Source organism: Triturus cristatus, chromosome 3_2, assembly GCF_964204655.1.
Source record: "Triturus cristatus chromosome 3_2, aTriCri1.1, whole genome shotgun sequence".
Classification (NCBI taxonomy): domain Eukaryota; kingdom Metazoa; phylum Chordata; class Amphibia; order Caudata; family Salamandridae; genus Triturus; species Triturus cristatus.
In genome coordinates this window covers 469,026,082-469,043,194 of record NC_140584.1, presented here as the reverse complement: position 1 = coordinate 469,043,194, position 17,113 = coordinate 469,026,082, and the positions used below count along the sequence as shown (strand labels likewise).

Below are 17,113 nucleotides of genomic sequence, written 5' to 3'. Positions count from 1 at the left end.
CATTTTCTTTCCATAGAAGAGACAGAATATCCCTAATACATATGGGAATTGGAGATGTTGGGACATTCAATAGAGACTTGTGATTTTGTTATACTGCCGTTAGATGGGGAAGTATGTGCATTGGGGCAAATGCACTAATTGCATCACTTCAATCAGCAAATGGAAAAGTCATAGAAAGTGCCATGTAAGTGCCAAACCTCAGGCACTTCTTGTGGTGCATATATATATTGGCACTCCAGTTTGTAGTAAGGTTCCAGTCTTAAAACCTTATCACATGAGTTTGCCTGCATTACCCACTGCAACTTCTCTGGTTAGGTTGACAAGGGAGATTATTGAGTAAATGAACCCAATTCATTATTGACCGTTTATGGCAGTGTGGTAACAGAAGATCACTGCCTGAATATTGTCGGACATAAACATCATTTCCTAAACATAGCCTTCTAAATATTGCCCCATTGCATGTAATACCAGAAAATATACAGAAAGTGGAAATATATTTTTATAAGCAACATTTATTACATTAGTATGTCAGTCAATGATTAAGTTTATGATATTGGAAAATAAAACCTTGTGGTTTCTGGTAATATTTAAGACAATCATTTTCTAGTTCTTTCTACTTCTGGGGGGTAGTCTATTAATTAATGGTACACAAGATTCCTCTACTGGCATTCTTAGTGACGTTTAGCTGTGAGGTTTTAATTTTGTTTCTGTCTCTAAGAGATTCTCAACATCTGCAACTGGCCAATTTACTGTAGATTCTGGTGTTGATGCTTCTCTCTGCTAGAACAAGTCAAAAAACTGCCATGTTTTGACTCTCCAAAAAAACATGAGTATCTGCTCCAGCAAATATGTATTTGCCTACCTGATATGCCCAGTGACTTCATATACACTAAATAATTTGGCATTTATCTGTCTGCCTCTTCCAGGAGATTGTTGGCTCATCACTTGGTGTTAGACCAGGCATCCTTAACATTTTGATTTTTACCTCCACGTTTTACTGTATCATTTGTTGGCCTTAGGACTCTGAGCACTTTACCACTGCTAATCAGTGTGTAATTGATGTATACCTGATCGACATATTTAATTTACTTGTAAGTCCCTTGTAAAGTGGCATGCCATATACCCAGGGCCTGTAAGTTAAATTATACTGAGTGGATTACAGCACTGATTGTGCCATCCACAGAAGTAGCTTTTCAAACCTGTCTCAGGCTTGCCACTGCAGTGCCTGTGTGGACAGTTTACTGACAGTTCAACTAGGTATTGGCTTTGCTAATAATACATTTTCTTTCTGTAAAAGAGACCGAATATCCTTAATACATATGGGCATGGGAGATGTCAGTACATTCAAAAGAGACTTGTAATTTGGTTATACTTACTTAGATGGGGAAGTATGGCACTAGATGGGGAAGTATGGCACTACGTAGGCCGGAGAAAGAGGCAGCAGGGGTCATATTAAAGATCCGAGTCCTGTGGGTGGTACAGAGGGCAGCTTTTTACCTGCGGGGACAGGACATCCGTGCCTCATTTAAAAACGGAACTGCTGAGTCCCCTCTGTTGGGACTATATCTTCACCAAAGAGCCTTGACAATACCTGAACTGATTTAATAGACATAAAAGACGCTAGAAGACACTCTTTGGCTATATAACAACTTTATTTATGTATGTTGGTTTTTGGACACTTTTGGATCTTGCCTGAAGTTAGATAATGTGATTAATATTTTTATAAACAACCTGTGTGGTGTTTTACTGTGTTGCTGTGCGTGTTAGTGCAAATACTTCACACATTGCCTTGGGGATAAGCCTGTCTGCTCGTGCCAAGCTACCAAGGGGATGAGCAGGGGTTATCAAGAGTGTGTACCCCCTTACCCTGACTAGAAGTAAGGGTCCCTACTTGGACAAAGGTACTTACCTCTGCCAATTAGAGACCCCCAGATCTAACAGTATTCCATTAATTTATAATAAACTCATAGCTGAATGGCTAGTTTTCAGTCTGGGCACATCTAATTATTAATCATACTGACTTTTTTTTTTTACTTTATTTATCTTTTTGGCAATAGAGAGATTAGTGCAGACATCTGATAACGATTTACAAATCAAGGCATGATGATCGTACATAATCAAATAAGGTATATAGAAGTTGCTTATCACATAAGAATCTTAGAATCAGTGTGACATATATACGTACAAACTCTCTGGATGGTATCGTATTACAGTAACAAAACATTCTTCTAGGTTTTTTCCCCACTAGTATGGAATGTATAATGGCAGTATTTTTCCGAAGCCTATCATCGCCATAAATCAACAGGTGCAAGTAGTCTTGTGTAGCAATAAACAAGGCTGCTTGTGCAAGGTGGGACCCGTGACATTGAGCAAATATATGTTAGTGCTAGTGGCTTATCCCACACCTTCTGGGTCTATGCTGTTGTGCGGCTGTGAGTTGGCATCTTGTAGTAGGCCATTTATATATAGCCTGTACGGGCCCCAGATGTCTTTAGGCCGTGAGAACCCCGGCATGAGCTCAGCATGTACCTCGCTATGCGTGTTGCAATAGGCTAGGCTGCGCAGCCAGGTTTTCAGATGAAGGGCAGTTTTGCGACCCCATAGGAGGAACAGCAGGTTGAGTGCCACAAATTTCCTGAGATGTTTGGGGAAATTTACAGTGTATCCCAGTAGAGCGACTTCTGGAATGGGGTTAACGGTCAATTTTGTAATGGTGCCTAAAGTGCTGTGTACTTCCTCCCAATATGTGCGAATCTTGGGGCATGTCCAAGTGAGGTGGGCAAAATCGGCATGTGGGGCATTGCATTTGCGACAAGTGTGTGGTCTAGTGGGGTCTAGGCGATGCGCCCTAGCCGGGGTGAAATAGGTTTACCTCAGGAACTTGTAGTGTAGTAGCTTGTGTTTACTGTTCAATGAAACTTTTCATGTCACTGCACAACATTTAGCCCACTGTGTGTCTCTGATGGCGTGCCCGAGATCAGATTCCCAATCCGCTCATATCTTATCATCACGGATGGGACGTACAGTTGCGCAGTATTTATACAATTTGGAAATGAGATATGCCCCAGTGGGGTTTTAAATGACGAGTGTGAGGCAGGGGAAGGGTTCCGGCTCAAGGGGAAAGTAAGGTAAAGCAGTGCGCAGTGCAGATCGTATGCGGCTCAGAACAAAGCTGTCCATAAATTTGGCTGTCTGGAATCTGGCATTTTCTGTTTGGGAAAAAATGTGTCCTTCAGGATATAAATCCCTGAACGTTGTGATGTCGAATTTGGTGAGTGTACGCTGTATCAGTCTCTTGCCAGTAATAGGAACCCATCGGGCGTTGGCGACAGGCAAGGCAGGGGAAAACAGAATGGGAGGCGCGATGAGCCGACGGAGTTTCTCCCAGGCCCAGCTAGTGGTGGATACAGTTTGTATGGCTGCAGGGTCACGTGGAATTCCCTTAAGTAGCACAGCAGAGAGCCGATCCGAGAGAACAAAATCTGCCTCTGGACGAAGATAAGATATCCGCGCATCTGGATGGTACCACGCATGTGCAAAGCAACAATGTGCAACTAGGTAGTACAGTTGGAAGTCAGGCACACCGAAGCCTCCTCTTTCGTACGGTAAGGTAATGATTTGCCAGCAGACTCGTGCCTGTTTGCCTCCCCATATCAGACGAATAAGGAGTTTGCGCAAGTGTAAGAAGAACCCGTTTGTGAGGGAGATAGGAATGTTGTTAAAAAGGTATAAGAATTTGGGTAGGACTACAATTTTGAGAATTGTGACTCGTCCAGCCATGGATATAGGCAAGAGTGCCCATCTTTCAATCTGGGCTTGACCGTAGTTTAGTCGAAGGATTTGGGCGGTTTCCAAGTGAATGTGGATACCCAGATATTTGACAGAGTCAGAGCACCACTTCAGGGGAAACTCGCATTCCCAGTGGCTCGTGCTATAGGTGAGTGGAAATAATCATACTGACTTTTCATAGCATATATTTCAGTGATTTATGAATGGTGTCTATTTCTACAGAAGCATGCATTTTAAATACATTTGTAAAATGAAAAATTGTTGCAATTCATGTGAATTTTCCTAATCTTGGTACTTATCTGTTTTAGAAATTGTATTAAATAATATATTGATTTCATGCCAAATGCTATTCAATCGAATGCTACATTAGGTAATAGTTGTACAAGATTAAAGAAAAATACAATATTGCTTGAGAAAATACTTAAGAGTATGGGAATTATTTACTCTTGTTCACTGAATGAATAGTACCATGGACTTTGGAGAACAACTTTCTTATTCTATTGTCATTCTTTCTTTGCAAAAATATATGTTTCATATAAAAAAATTCTGAAAGCAGACATTATTATTCAGATCGCTAAGAAACAGTTGAAAGCTGTTTATTAATCATTAGTGTTGATCACTTAAAGCACCATTCTTCCTCATTCTAGTTCTGACTTTAAATGGTGTCTACATAAAACAAACTTTATGTTGCCTATCAAAGAAACCCATTCTTTACTCTTTTTTTTAAATACATTACAACCTTAGATATTCTATAAAGACTTAAGGGCCCCTTTGCCTGCTATCCAAGCCATAGCTCTTCATGGTAAAGGCTAGCTGAATAACAGCTTAGGTCATTTAATTTAGAACAGTAGCCACCGGAGCTATACAAATTTCTGAGAAGTAATTAAAGCAGTATCCTCTCTGCACTTACCATAATATTAGTCACAAACAAGATAGAGTTTTGCTTTTAACAGAAATCAGAAATTGAGGGGATCTGAAAACTAAGTACTCTTAAAGCAAAGGTCGCACATTTATCATTTTCCAACTGTAATTTGAAATTCTAGTCCACAGTGTGCATTGGTAAAAATAGTCAGGAAGTAGGTTTACCATCTCTTTCCCATAATTTTTCAATTTCATGGTGAATCATTTGTAATACAGATATGTATGACTAGGTGAGAAGGAATATTCCGCCACATTACAGTGAGCTTTCAATTTTTTTTTCTTGGCTATAAACTAAAAGAATGGTGTGTTTAATAGAAATTTATAAGGAATAAGCATGTACATCTGTATGTCCCATCACACGCTGTATTCATATTTACTTGTTTGCAGTTTAATATTGTGTGTACTTGACCCTATGTGTCAGAGTACTTACAGAATTAAAATCAACGTTTCACTCGAAAATTAAAAGGAGTAGAAAATGAAGTAACTTGTAGATAAAATGGAAATAGTAGTGAGTTATGATCAATTGGCGATATTAATAGCACTTTCTGTTGATAGTCAACAAGGCATTAAATCAAAATAAAAAATACAGTAATACTAAGTATATCCATATATAACATAGAAAATGGCTTGCTGATTGGGAGAATGAAATTTTTAAGTATGCTGTTATCTTTGGAGATACTGTATGATAAGAAGCGGTCTGCCTACGTTTCGATAGTACAAGTGAACACAACTTGTCAAAGTCAATAGGTCTAGCTGCCACCCTTGTCTTTTTTGTAAAACTCTGTTAGAGGAGGTTGACAATTTAAAAAAGAAAATCTTAAAACCTAAACTTTATTTTGGTCTTAAAACCACAGGTACGCCATAGAAGTCCTTGGCACTTAAGGAAACTACTTTGGGCCTGATTGGGAATGGGTCAGTGTATTCTGACCCGTGTGAAACCCGCTGTTTGCACATGGATACGAATAAAAGTTGGAAGGTGTTTAACATATCAAATGCATTAAATACCTCAACCTTCATTTAAGTTTGGCAGGTCAAACCTGATTGTGATGTGTTCAACACCGAATTCCCCAAAAACTCGTTATAGGAGCTATTTATCGCACCCGCTAAATAACGTACCCCAGGGTATTGCTAGTTATGTGGTGTGATAAATAGTATCTTTACTCGTAATCAGGCCATTAGTGTCCGAATGTACTCCTTGTGAAAGAGCAGAATGTCAACAGTCTTAGTAAAGTAAGCCAGTGGCTGAAGCAGACTAACCCATTTCTTTATGCTGTAAGCTGTAGTGGCAGTAGAAAAATGTGAACCACACAAAAATTGGCCCATGGATGAAGGGGCTGACTGAAAGCCCCTGTAAGATTGTATATCATATATCTGATTTTAGTTAATTCATGAGGTCATGGCTAATGCCAGACATAAAAGGGGTAATATAGGTCCACATTCATAGTTTCATCTATCTTAAAAATGATAGAGAAATGTTCTTTGAACCAAGGATGGTCCCGGAGCTTGGATATTTGGACAAAGTTAATAATTTCAATCCTGATTTTTAGGTACAGAACCTGAGGTTACACACTTGAGTTATTTGCAATGCCCAAAAACAAGCTAAGACCTTAGACTTTTCCCACACTTAATTTTGTCCTTGAAATATTTTCTGCAATACCAAATCAATGGGCATATGAATTAAAGGAAATTTGTGCCACTCCAAATTAATTTGTATTTGGTAAAACAAATTGCAGTTTCGTATGAATTTTACTTACTCTGCTCAAAACAACACCAGCATGATTGACACATTTATGCATTATAAATGAGTAAAACTATTTGTAATTCATTTTTTCGTTTACATTTAAGGTGTCCAGGTTTTGATTGACATGCTGTTTGAGAAGTCATCATCTGGCAGTGTTGCAGAAGTATCTGCCTGTGAAAGAGTTCAACAGAAAGCAGCAGTGACTATTGCACGGCTAAGTCGAGATCCACAAGTAGCACATGCAGCCATTACACTCAGATGTAAGATTATAGAGTAGTGAAAAATCTATTTATTACAGAATGCATTTTATCTTATCCTATGTGTAATCATTTTGTCTTGTAGATATGTTTATTTATTACATCCTGCACAACTGTGATCTCCCACACATATGGCACATGGTGTAGTTTTATACTTCCATCATTTGAAATGTGTTCTTAACCTGCAAATTCTAAAAGGAAAAATTGTCTTTACTCTTAGGACAGTATCATATCCTTTTCTGCACCTAGGCATTGGCACTGAAGGGAGCAGTGTGCCCAATTTCCAACTAATGTCTGTATATAATGCATACACTAACTTGGTAAAACAGTAATTTAGGACGTAAATTCTGTTCAACATAGCTGGAAACAACCACTGTGTTTCAGAACAGTTCTGACTACAACTGGGACAGATGCATGAATTACTTGGATCATAAAAATTTCGGTCAAGGTGGGTTTAAGTAGGGGTGAGTGGAACTCGTGGCGTTTTATTCTGTGGATTTTCACATCTATGAAATTCTGCAGGGTTACCTAAACATTCTGGTCTGTCGCAATGCTTGTGCTGATTTTTAGTGGCGGGAGCTTCTCCCGTGCTGTAAAGTCAGAATGAACTGCACCACTTGGTGTGCCAGGGGGCGCTGCTTCTTTCTGCTGCTCAAGTAGATTTTCTACTCGAGCAGCAACCTTCGCAACATGAGCGGCATCTTTCTCAACACAAGTGGTAGCGACCTGCCGCTACTACCCGGTTGAGAAATCTTTCTGGGAGGCAGTCTAGTGCACACTTTTTCCAACTTGCACCCTCCAACTTAATGCTGGTCAGCGAAAAAAACTCCACCACACAACAATTGGCAGAGGTTTTGCCACACTCCTGACTCCAAGCAGAGTACGGAGTGGGCACAACACCATGAATGCCAGCAGAGCATAGTTTACTGCCCACACCTAGGCGTATTGTGAATTGCAGTTGAGTCAGATATGTGCCATTACAAGGATGGTGGTCACATGTCTGTGGTTGCCTTTCAATATTGTTTTTTTAATGCAACCATGTTTTCCTAAAAGGGTCAGGGACAGGGCTAAGTTTAAAAAATAAAGGGGGATATTCTCAAGAACGTGTGATAACCATCGCAAATTTAGCTTAATGCAACTCTTCACATCGCAGTCTATCGCCGGAAAATGACACCGTGGTAACGTGGTATTCCCAAGCCGGCGGCACCATGCGATAGTCTCACGATAACTTGTCAAATGCCCGTGATAAAGTCAGCGTGACGCCGCAAAAGTGCAAAACACAAATGCAAAAAAAGCTGCGATGAGGCCAATAGCGATGCGAAAACCAGCAACAGGCCTGCAATTCCCACGCGTCATGCAGGAAAATGCACCATAAAAGCAGAGTACAAAAACGGTGAGATGACAATGTACGAGCACAACCCCACATCTGTGATGTAGAACAAATGACCATTGCCCCGCATCACATAGGCATCTCCTCACAGTCACAATGTACATTGACATGCAGTCTGCATGTAAACAGTGCCAATGCAGATACATGCATGGAACACACAGTGAAACCGCATCTCCCCTTCACATTGCAGAGGGACAAGCAACCCCTCCTGCACACAGACGTGTCATTGCCATGATCAATCAATTATGACAGCGCAGACAAATGTAGGAGCAGTGACTCCCGCTTACGTACATGATGCCCATGTCGTGGGCCTTGAGTCACAGGGGGCATCCCTGCTTCATGGTGGTACATAACTGAACCCAAAAGGAGCCCTGTTGTCACCTGTAGGCCACAAAGGCAGACAAAATGGAATGACCTTGGACACATGAGAAACGCTGAAGAGTGGGATACCCTACTAACTGTGACACACAGGACTGGCAGTTCGAATACGTGACACCCCAAACAGCCTCTCTGCACAGAGGTGACACACCCACCATCCATGAACACATCATAAAACCGTTATCAACACATGTCGTACTCACACTTGTCTGAGTAATGTGTGCCTGTACAGATGAGTGACATGCACTTAGTGAATGTAATTTTGGAATGCCTTTATTTGCACATGCAGTTATTCTGTACTCTCCCATGATTGCCACGGACAGTCACAATGTGACATGCTCATCTGAAGAAATTTGCAATGATGATGTCCTGCGGGCTGTTCCTGCTGTGGCTGCAGTGGGATGTGGTCCACCTGCCTCACCTTCATCATCATCGTCTGGTGCCTTTGAAACTGGTATCCATGGTGCCTTGCTATGTACACATATGTTGTGCAACACACACTATGCAATGATCATCTTGCACACGATATCTGGGCTGTACCGGAGCCTTCCACCTGTGACATCCAGGCACCTGAAACGTGACTTCAACACACCAAATGTGCATTTCACAATGCCCCTGGTTTGTTTGTGGGCCGCAATGTACTGCCTCTGGGGCTGTGTGTTTGGGGCTCAGAGAGGTGTCATCATCCAAGCGCAGAGTGCATATCCCTGGTCACCTGAGACAGTGCAGAGAGACATAAGTCAACAGTTGGTTCTGCATTATATGTTGGCAGGCTCACTGGTTCATTGGTGTGAGATATGTGTGACTTTGTGATTCTTGTATGACATGTACTGCTTGTTGAAAATGAGTGGCATCAATGTGTAGTACTTAGCCTCACTGCTGCTCCTCCCTCCCCCTGAGCCTATTCACTAGTGGGCGCAGCGCGGTTGCATCACTTGCACCCCTATGGCACACCATTGTCATGCCCATCTGCGCATGACCACAAGCCTGACAATGACACAGTGATGTTGTGTGCTGAAGGTGGGCAGCCACGTGTGTGTAGGCCGATGGCAAGGACTGGGCGGACACAGATGTAGAGTACATGCCTGGCTGAACTCGCCCTGCGGTTGAGTGTAGACCTTTGGCTTATGCTGCGGAAATAGCGACATACAGAACAGTTGGCATGTATGATCCCGGACCCCGGGAAGGCTTGCTCACCCTCATGTACCTCGGCCGAGGCCGCACTCCATGGGCATGCTACATAACAACATTGCACAATGCGTGACTGGTGGCACAGACACCACACCATAGACACACACATCAGTTACCTCTTTGTCAAGGCCTAAACACAACCATGATCAAAGCCACGTGTTGAATGACCACACCCCTATGCTGTACTGCCGTGCACCAGTCCACTCACTTACGCCCACAGGGGGGTCTGACACAGCCACATGTTCCAGGTCTACAGAACTGCCTGAGGTGACAAGGTTGCGCACGCTGTACACAGCACAATGTGATGTGGTATGGCCCGGGGCCCTCATGCATACATAATGACCACACGGACAGAATGAGATAATTTGTGGAACTGGCTACGGGCACGTGCGCCCGGCACCTTTTATTGCCAGGGTCAAACGTCCAGTGACACCTGTGCTGGATGGGTTTTGGGTAGTGTAAGCAACCCCTCAGGGGTTGGTTGGTGCTGGCAACTACTACAACAGTGATCAGACAATCAGAAGTTCAAAGTACAAACAGCAAGCGTGCATGACTTTAGCTGCAAGGAGTTAGTGGCCCCAGAAGCACTGTGGCCGGCACAGGCGCACCCATAAGGGTGACTTGTGGTGCACTGAGATAGGGCCACGAGAGCTGAGCGGGTCCTCGTTGATGTCCAAGGAGAATGTCGCGGAGTGTTACGGGGACAGTGGAAGGTGTCCATCCAGGGCAAGATGCAGAGGGCAGAAGCAAGCAGAAACAGACATTATAGAGAAAATGAATGCTACAGTCTCCTTTTTCCCACCATGTCAGTATCATCTACATGATGATGAAGACAACCCTAAGGCCATAGAGTCAGACACCAGCAATGTTCAACAGGAGAGTGCCCATGACTCCCGTGGCACAGAGTCAGTGGCACCAGAGCTGGAAGGGGATGCAGTCTGCGATGAGGCCTGTACAATTATATAAACTCTGCAATGAACGAATCAAGACTCAGTTCCAATTGTGTGTCCTACTCGACCACAGTGTGTGCCGGAGGCAGCAGTCAGCGTGGGGCAACCGCTGTGCAGCCAGCTCTTCCAGGATCTCTAACACATGGCGTTGGAATGGCATATGGAGAAGATTCCTGGTTGACGGAGGTGGAGGCACCAGAGCAGAGTGGGTGTGCACCCTGGGACGATGCCGTGTCCTGCCTGGGACAGACTGGATTGGATTTGTCTGAGGCCTGCTGGATGGGTGTGTAGGCCTAAGGCAGTAGTCCGCAAGGGCCCACAGGCACGTGTGGTTTGAGTGCTATGCACAGAGTTGGCGGCACCACATCGAAGGGAATATAGGGATTTAAACGATGCCATGAACATGTACTCTGCCATCGTGTAATCAAGGCTCAGTTCCAAATGTGTAACCTGCTTGTCCGCTGTGTATGCCGATGGAGTGCGTCAATGGGAAAGGAGTAATGCGGGCCTTGCTCGCGGAGGCTGCGATGGTCTGGGGAGGCTGCCAAGGTCACGGGCCTCTGGCTTGGAGCTAGCACAGACACGTGGTGGGCACTCTTGCAGACATGCCGGTGTCAGCAGGTGAGCAGTGAGGCCTGGATGTGCAGGGGTGGACGAGACTGGTTCAGGGAGCAGCGGCCCGGACTGCGGCTGGCGCACAGGATCGCAGGCACCGCTGCACACGGCGTCGGCCTCGTGGTGGGGTGAGAGGCGCCACCCTGGCAGACATGTTGGCCATTCTGGAAGAAAACCACGCCCAGGACTACGTGCTTTTTATTCACACCCCTACGCTAGTCTGGCGTATGCCAGGTAAGCCCACTCTGCACACACTTACAGGGGGGACGTAACAAGCTACATTTCCGTGATCTTCCCCACTGGCTGGGGTGACATGTTTACGTCCACTGTCCACAACACTAACAACACCAGCATTATATGTCGACATGGATATGTCTGTGGTCTGCATACTGCAGTCTGTCCAGCACATCCACGCCACACTTGGCAATCTGTGAATTCTCATTCATGAGTCACTTGTCTCCTTCGCACATGTCTGGTTGCCACCAACCTCCACATTCCACTGGTGTGTGGCTGATGTGCCATGCCGTTGGTGGCTAATGTACATGGCTAGCCCATGTTGTCACAGTAAGTTGTGATGTCGTGTCTGGTGGGTGGGCATGTTGTTTGGCATGTTGTATGTGGGTTTGTAACATGTGTATTGCCAGAGTTGGTGAGTTGCATGATTGTGGAGTTTATGTGTGTGGTGTCTCCATTTGGTACTTACCAACAAGCACTGCATTTCCGTAGGTGCCATCCTGGAAGCGCCGGTTGATGATGGACTGTCGAAAGATGTATGAGTCATGCACACTGCCTGGGTAGTTGGTGACGACATTGGTGAACAGTCCCCGGTGGTCCACTATTGCCTGAACATTGATGGAATGTGAGTCCTTTCTGTTGCAGTAAATGTATGCAGTGTCAGCAGGGGGCGCAAGTAGGACATGTGTGTAGTCAATTGCCCCCAACACGTGCGGTAATCCAGCTATGGCGTAGAAGCCTTGCTTGGTCTCCAGCTGTTCCTGCGCAGTGTGGGGAATGTATAGGTACTGGTGTACCAAGCTGAGGATGGCATCCAGGACAGGTTTGAGGAACTTGGATAGGGATGTCTGTGACCCCTCCGACTCTAGCAGTTGATGGTTGGAAGGTCCCAGAGGTCAACAGGTGCAGCACAGACAGCAGCTTTGCCTGCAGAGGGATGTTGGTTGTCCGCTGTGTTGGTACCGTCAGCCTGTGGGCAATGATGTTCAGGATGCGGAGAATGGTTGTCCTTTTGAGCCTGTAGTGGGCAATGACATAGTCTGTTGTTAAGCCTGTGAATGTCCGCTTTCTTTGTCTACGCTACCTTTGTGGTGGTCTAGGGGGGGCGGTGAGGGTCCAGGGGGGGGGTGGAGGTCCTGGGGATGGTGGCGGTGGGTGTTGTGGCCCTGTTGGGGCTCCGAGCTGCATGATGAGTAGCTCCATGACATCTGTTGTTCTTCAGGTGTGGCTCTGAGCTGGGCTCCTTTTATGCTACAGGCTGTCGTTCGGCTTTGCACCAGGTCAGAGCAGGTGTTAATTTCCTGCTGCTAATGCGCCTTATCGCATGTTTTGTGATCTTATCTCCGATCTGGCTGGTCGTTGAGAATGTTGAGGTGTGGTGTTGTCGCGGCTTTTGCTTGGGAACGCCTACTCTGCATCTCATTAGCAATAGTTGCCGGTCTCATCCATGGCGATGTTTTTTGAGGATGCTATCGCCGGGAAACTGGTGATATGGGCTGTTTGCAACAGCTTGTGAATGGGGCGATACATTTAGCGCGGCTTTGGCTGCGCTAAAGTGCCGATATCTCGGCAATAGATCCTTAAGAATACGCCCCAAAGTTTTCTTTTTTGTAGAATTATTAGTGGTCCTGTAGACCACTGCCTTCTTTACAACCAACTTTTTTTTTTATATTCACAAAGGGGAAATTGTCCAAAGGGAATACCTTCCATTCTGCTAATAACTTACCATCTCAACTTAGAAATTAGTAATTGTTCAATGTTTTGGCTGTATTTTGATGTTAAAACATTAGTAAATGTCTTACCAATTTGGTATTTGGGATGGATGCCTAAGACACGCCCATTCCAATAGCCAAATCAGTATGGGGTCACCATCCTATTTTAGGAGTCTGCAAACGTGTACCGACTACTAATAGGATATGTAAATTGCAAAAAAAAAATTGTGGTTGCAAAATACTGATTTAGACTGCTTGCGACCAAAAAAATGATTGAGACATCTGGCCCTTATTAAGCGATTGTAAGCTTTCTGAGACAACACAATGTCTGCAAAAACATATTCACGGGTTCCTTCTCTGCCCCTGCGCAGACACAAATGGCATCATGAATAGGTCTGGGTTAAATTGTGTTCACAGGACTGAACTACTGTGTAATTCAAGATTCTTTGTCTTAGTGTACTTTGAATAATTGTTGCTTCTTCCCCTGCGTTATCCTTTTTAGCATGATCTTTGCTTGGCTGAAAATATCTCACAGAAACTGTGACCAGATCTATGCAATAGCCACTGAACATTTTCCACTTAAACCACCCTACCTCCCATTTCTTGCATTATTTTTGTACGCAAGGTGTCCCTTCAGTTACAATTTTCCTGCAGACCAATATAATATATTTGACAAAAGTTATGCTTAGTACCTGAGAACGCAAGAGCCCTAGAAACCAATGAATTCCAGAGCTTGAAAAGAACCTACCACGTGTATTAACTTTGCAGGAGCAATTTGTGCATTTATACGTTTTATAAATAACCTTAAAAGTGGTACTCTACAAACCAAACCGATTTTTTTTTTTTTTAACTTTCAGGTATTCCTCGTCTAATCGAACTCTGTAGATCACCCCCAGAGAGAAATAATAGCGACTCTGTGCTAGTTGCCTCATTGGTAAGTTCACGACAGCATCATAGGCGTTGCTACTATATATCACCAATATTTAATTGCAAAATTCTTCGATATGAAGAAGTGACAGAAACTTTGAGGTAAAAACAAGATTAATTTTCTTCCTACAGTGAAAAACGGTATACAGCACACAGGTGCTTCGAGTGTGTGTATAATGATAGTGAACAAGTGCTGTTGCATTGTCTGTCTGTTATTCCAGATTAACGTTTTCAGTTGTTAACGCTCTAATTGCGACGAACAAACATACAAAGGATAAGGAAACCAAAGATGTCACAAATTATGCTATAAATTACAATACATCATTCATACATTTATTCAAAATGTATGGGCTTCCCGGCCTTGCTGCATGCGATTTACTTTCTTGAAGCAATAACAATTTTTTATCCACACCTAAGCCAAGCATTATTTATTAGGTTAGAAACATTTCAAATTTGCAACACACGATTTAAAGAGAGTAAATAGATTCAGTGTGAGATCACGTCTTTGGCTGATATTGAAGTGTCACAAAGCCTATTTGCTTTTCTTGTATGTTGACAATCCTTCAACAGATAGGCCATTATGCTGATTTCCAACATGGCAGTAAGAGCTAAACACACATTCTTAATCATCCTAGTGAAAAGACCAACTCCTCTGTGCTTTCTGAGCAGGGGCGTAGCTTTCTTTGGTGTAGTAAGTGTAGTGGCACCGGGTCTTGAAGGCCTGAGGGGCCCACTGAACCCAGATTACTGCTTGTATTATACAAATCAAACAGCAGCCACTGAGCCAATTCCATTGTTGTATTAGGGCCCATGACACACTGCCTGCGCCAGTCACTTCATTGCTCCTTCAAGATCCTCCTGTTCTCTGCTAAGGGTCCCACAGTGTGGACGGATGGCAGCACGTCTTCTTCACGACTTAACCATGCATCAGGCAGGAAGATAAGGTAGTGAGGAGCTGCATAAGTCTATCAGCCAACATACTTAGCACCGTGACTGGGAGCTTTGGTGCAGCTTATTTCCCAAAGCATAGAGCATTACTAAAAGTCCTTCAGTGGTCATTGGGGACATCTTCACATTCCTGTTGTCTAATGGTGGATGTACTAAGATTCCCTAATTTATAAATAAGCTTAAAGGATAAAGTTAGACCAGTGAAATGGCCCCAGAATGACAGGCTTGGCAAGAGATGTAAAAGCTGGCACTCAAGTGTACAATTCTTTCGAATGCTTTATCATTGATTATCTAGGAGCACAACCTAAAATGTTAAAACTCCTAAAGGTGTTGATTGGATTATCTCAGTTATCGCCAGATGCTGTGCAGGGTACTGGTAAATCGCAGTATATTGGGCCTCTTCTGGTTGCCCTCCTGCTCACAAGCGGTGATTGTAGCACATTCATCTAAGAGTCTAAAAAGTGACCCGAATAAACAATGTCTAGCAAGTGCTTGATTATTGATGGGCACAACAGTGTGTAGGTGTGTTGGTGTAGTATTCAAAGGACTGTCGGCTCACCAAATGTGGGAGATATGCATGTGAGTGAAACTGGGTGATTGTGGATGGCTGAGTGGGTGCATGACTGGCTGCATGCCAACCATGAACTTACTAATCAGCCTACTACCTATTTATCCACCCATTCACTTTACTGTTCATTAAGCCATTTACTCTTCTATTGATTCTCTTTCCTTCTCTATCCATCTTTTATCCTATTCATCCAGCTAACAGGATCTCTGACAGGAACTTTTACTATTCTGATCTCCCAAATAATCCATCCTATCATATTGATCCAACTAACAGGCTCACATGTCTACCACTCCCAAGAAAAAATTATATTTCCCCCTACTAATTCACCTTTGGGTTCCAGGGTAGCATGCAATTCCCCAAAAACCTCGTTGATGCCTCGGTAATAAGTTCTGTATAAATACAATTACATTTCAGATATTTTCCCATTTTTTCTACTCTCCCAGGGGTTAAGCAGGGATTCTATTGTGACATAGCCACAGTGGCTTTTGGTTTTATCGAGTTGGTAGAGCTGCTTGCCTCTCAAACTAATAACCCCATTTCTCACATTTAACACGAAATGCCAGAAGTTAAGAGAAGATTGTCGGTGTAACCAAACATTTTCCCAGGCCTAGTTTATAGTGGGCCCAGCACTGACAGTCTTAGATGAAGCAGCCTGCTTAGGAATGGCTGTTGTAGCCTAATTCACATTAAGGCACAAACCTGGCGGGAACTAACATGCATGTGGTACGTATAGCTTCTTCTACAGTCAACTGGCCAGTGATCATGGCCCTAAACAACCTAAACCATAAAGTCTGATATAAATGCTCATGGTTTATCAATGATTGCATATTTCTATTATTGAAACGATGTTCCACTTTACATTATTTTATGTATTTGTCAATGCTAACATATGGTTTCCTATAGGCCGCTCTGAGGAGGCTTGCAATCATGGACCCAGAGGCGCTTGAGGATACGGATTTGGAGCAGCTAGTGAAGCCCAGACTCGTTGATTCTTTCTTACTTTGCACAAACATGGAAGAGAGCTTTGTTTAAAGACTTACACTTATTTGTAGGTGTATCGTTTTGAAATACCTGCCATTCAGGTACATGGGAAACCAATACGCAACTCTGCTTTGCAAAATGCTGTTTATGGTAGCATTTATTGCTCATTATACAAAGAAAAAAAGAAGGAACAGATCCCAAAAAAGCCAATTTATGAGAGTTTTGCAAAGCAATGGCAGTCTAAGAAGAGGAATGGCAATTTTAAAATGTTTAATAATGTTTTTTAGAATATATCTGACTTGCTGACATTCCTTTCTTTCTCACATCTACTGTTGCTTTTCAGACAGCATCTATTGCTAATTCATGACATTAAGAGGCCATCAAATCTAAATTGCATCCCCAGAAACCCATGTGCAGAATATCATATTAGAAACAATAGGTGTTTGGCAATAAACTTTTCAAGGCATGAATTCTGTGTCTAACACGTTGCCAACTGTATATAGAGCTGTTT

General features: G+C 43.3%; 1 protein-coding gene across 2 annotated transcripts in view; it reads left to right on the top strand.

Annotated features, from left to right (window-relative positions):
- Window positions 1-16,779, top strand: part of INSC (INSC spindle orientation adaptor protein) — a 1,274,962-nt gene extending 1,258,183 nt beyond the window's left edge. For both annotated transcript variants that reach the window (XM_085648109.1, XM_085648108.1), the window contains exons 12-14: window positions 6,556-6,711; window positions 14,036-14,112; window positions 16,525-16,779. In XM_085648109.1, coding sequence (XP_085504235.1) covers window positions 6,556-6,711; window positions 14,036-14,112; window positions 16,525-16,653 — 362 coding nt within the window. In that variant the 3' untranslated portion in view covers window positions 16,654-16,779. The remainder of the gene's footprint in view (window positions 1-6,555; window positions 6,712-14,035; window positions 14,113-16,524) is intronic.
- Window positions 16,780-17,113: the final 334 nt, after the last annotated feature.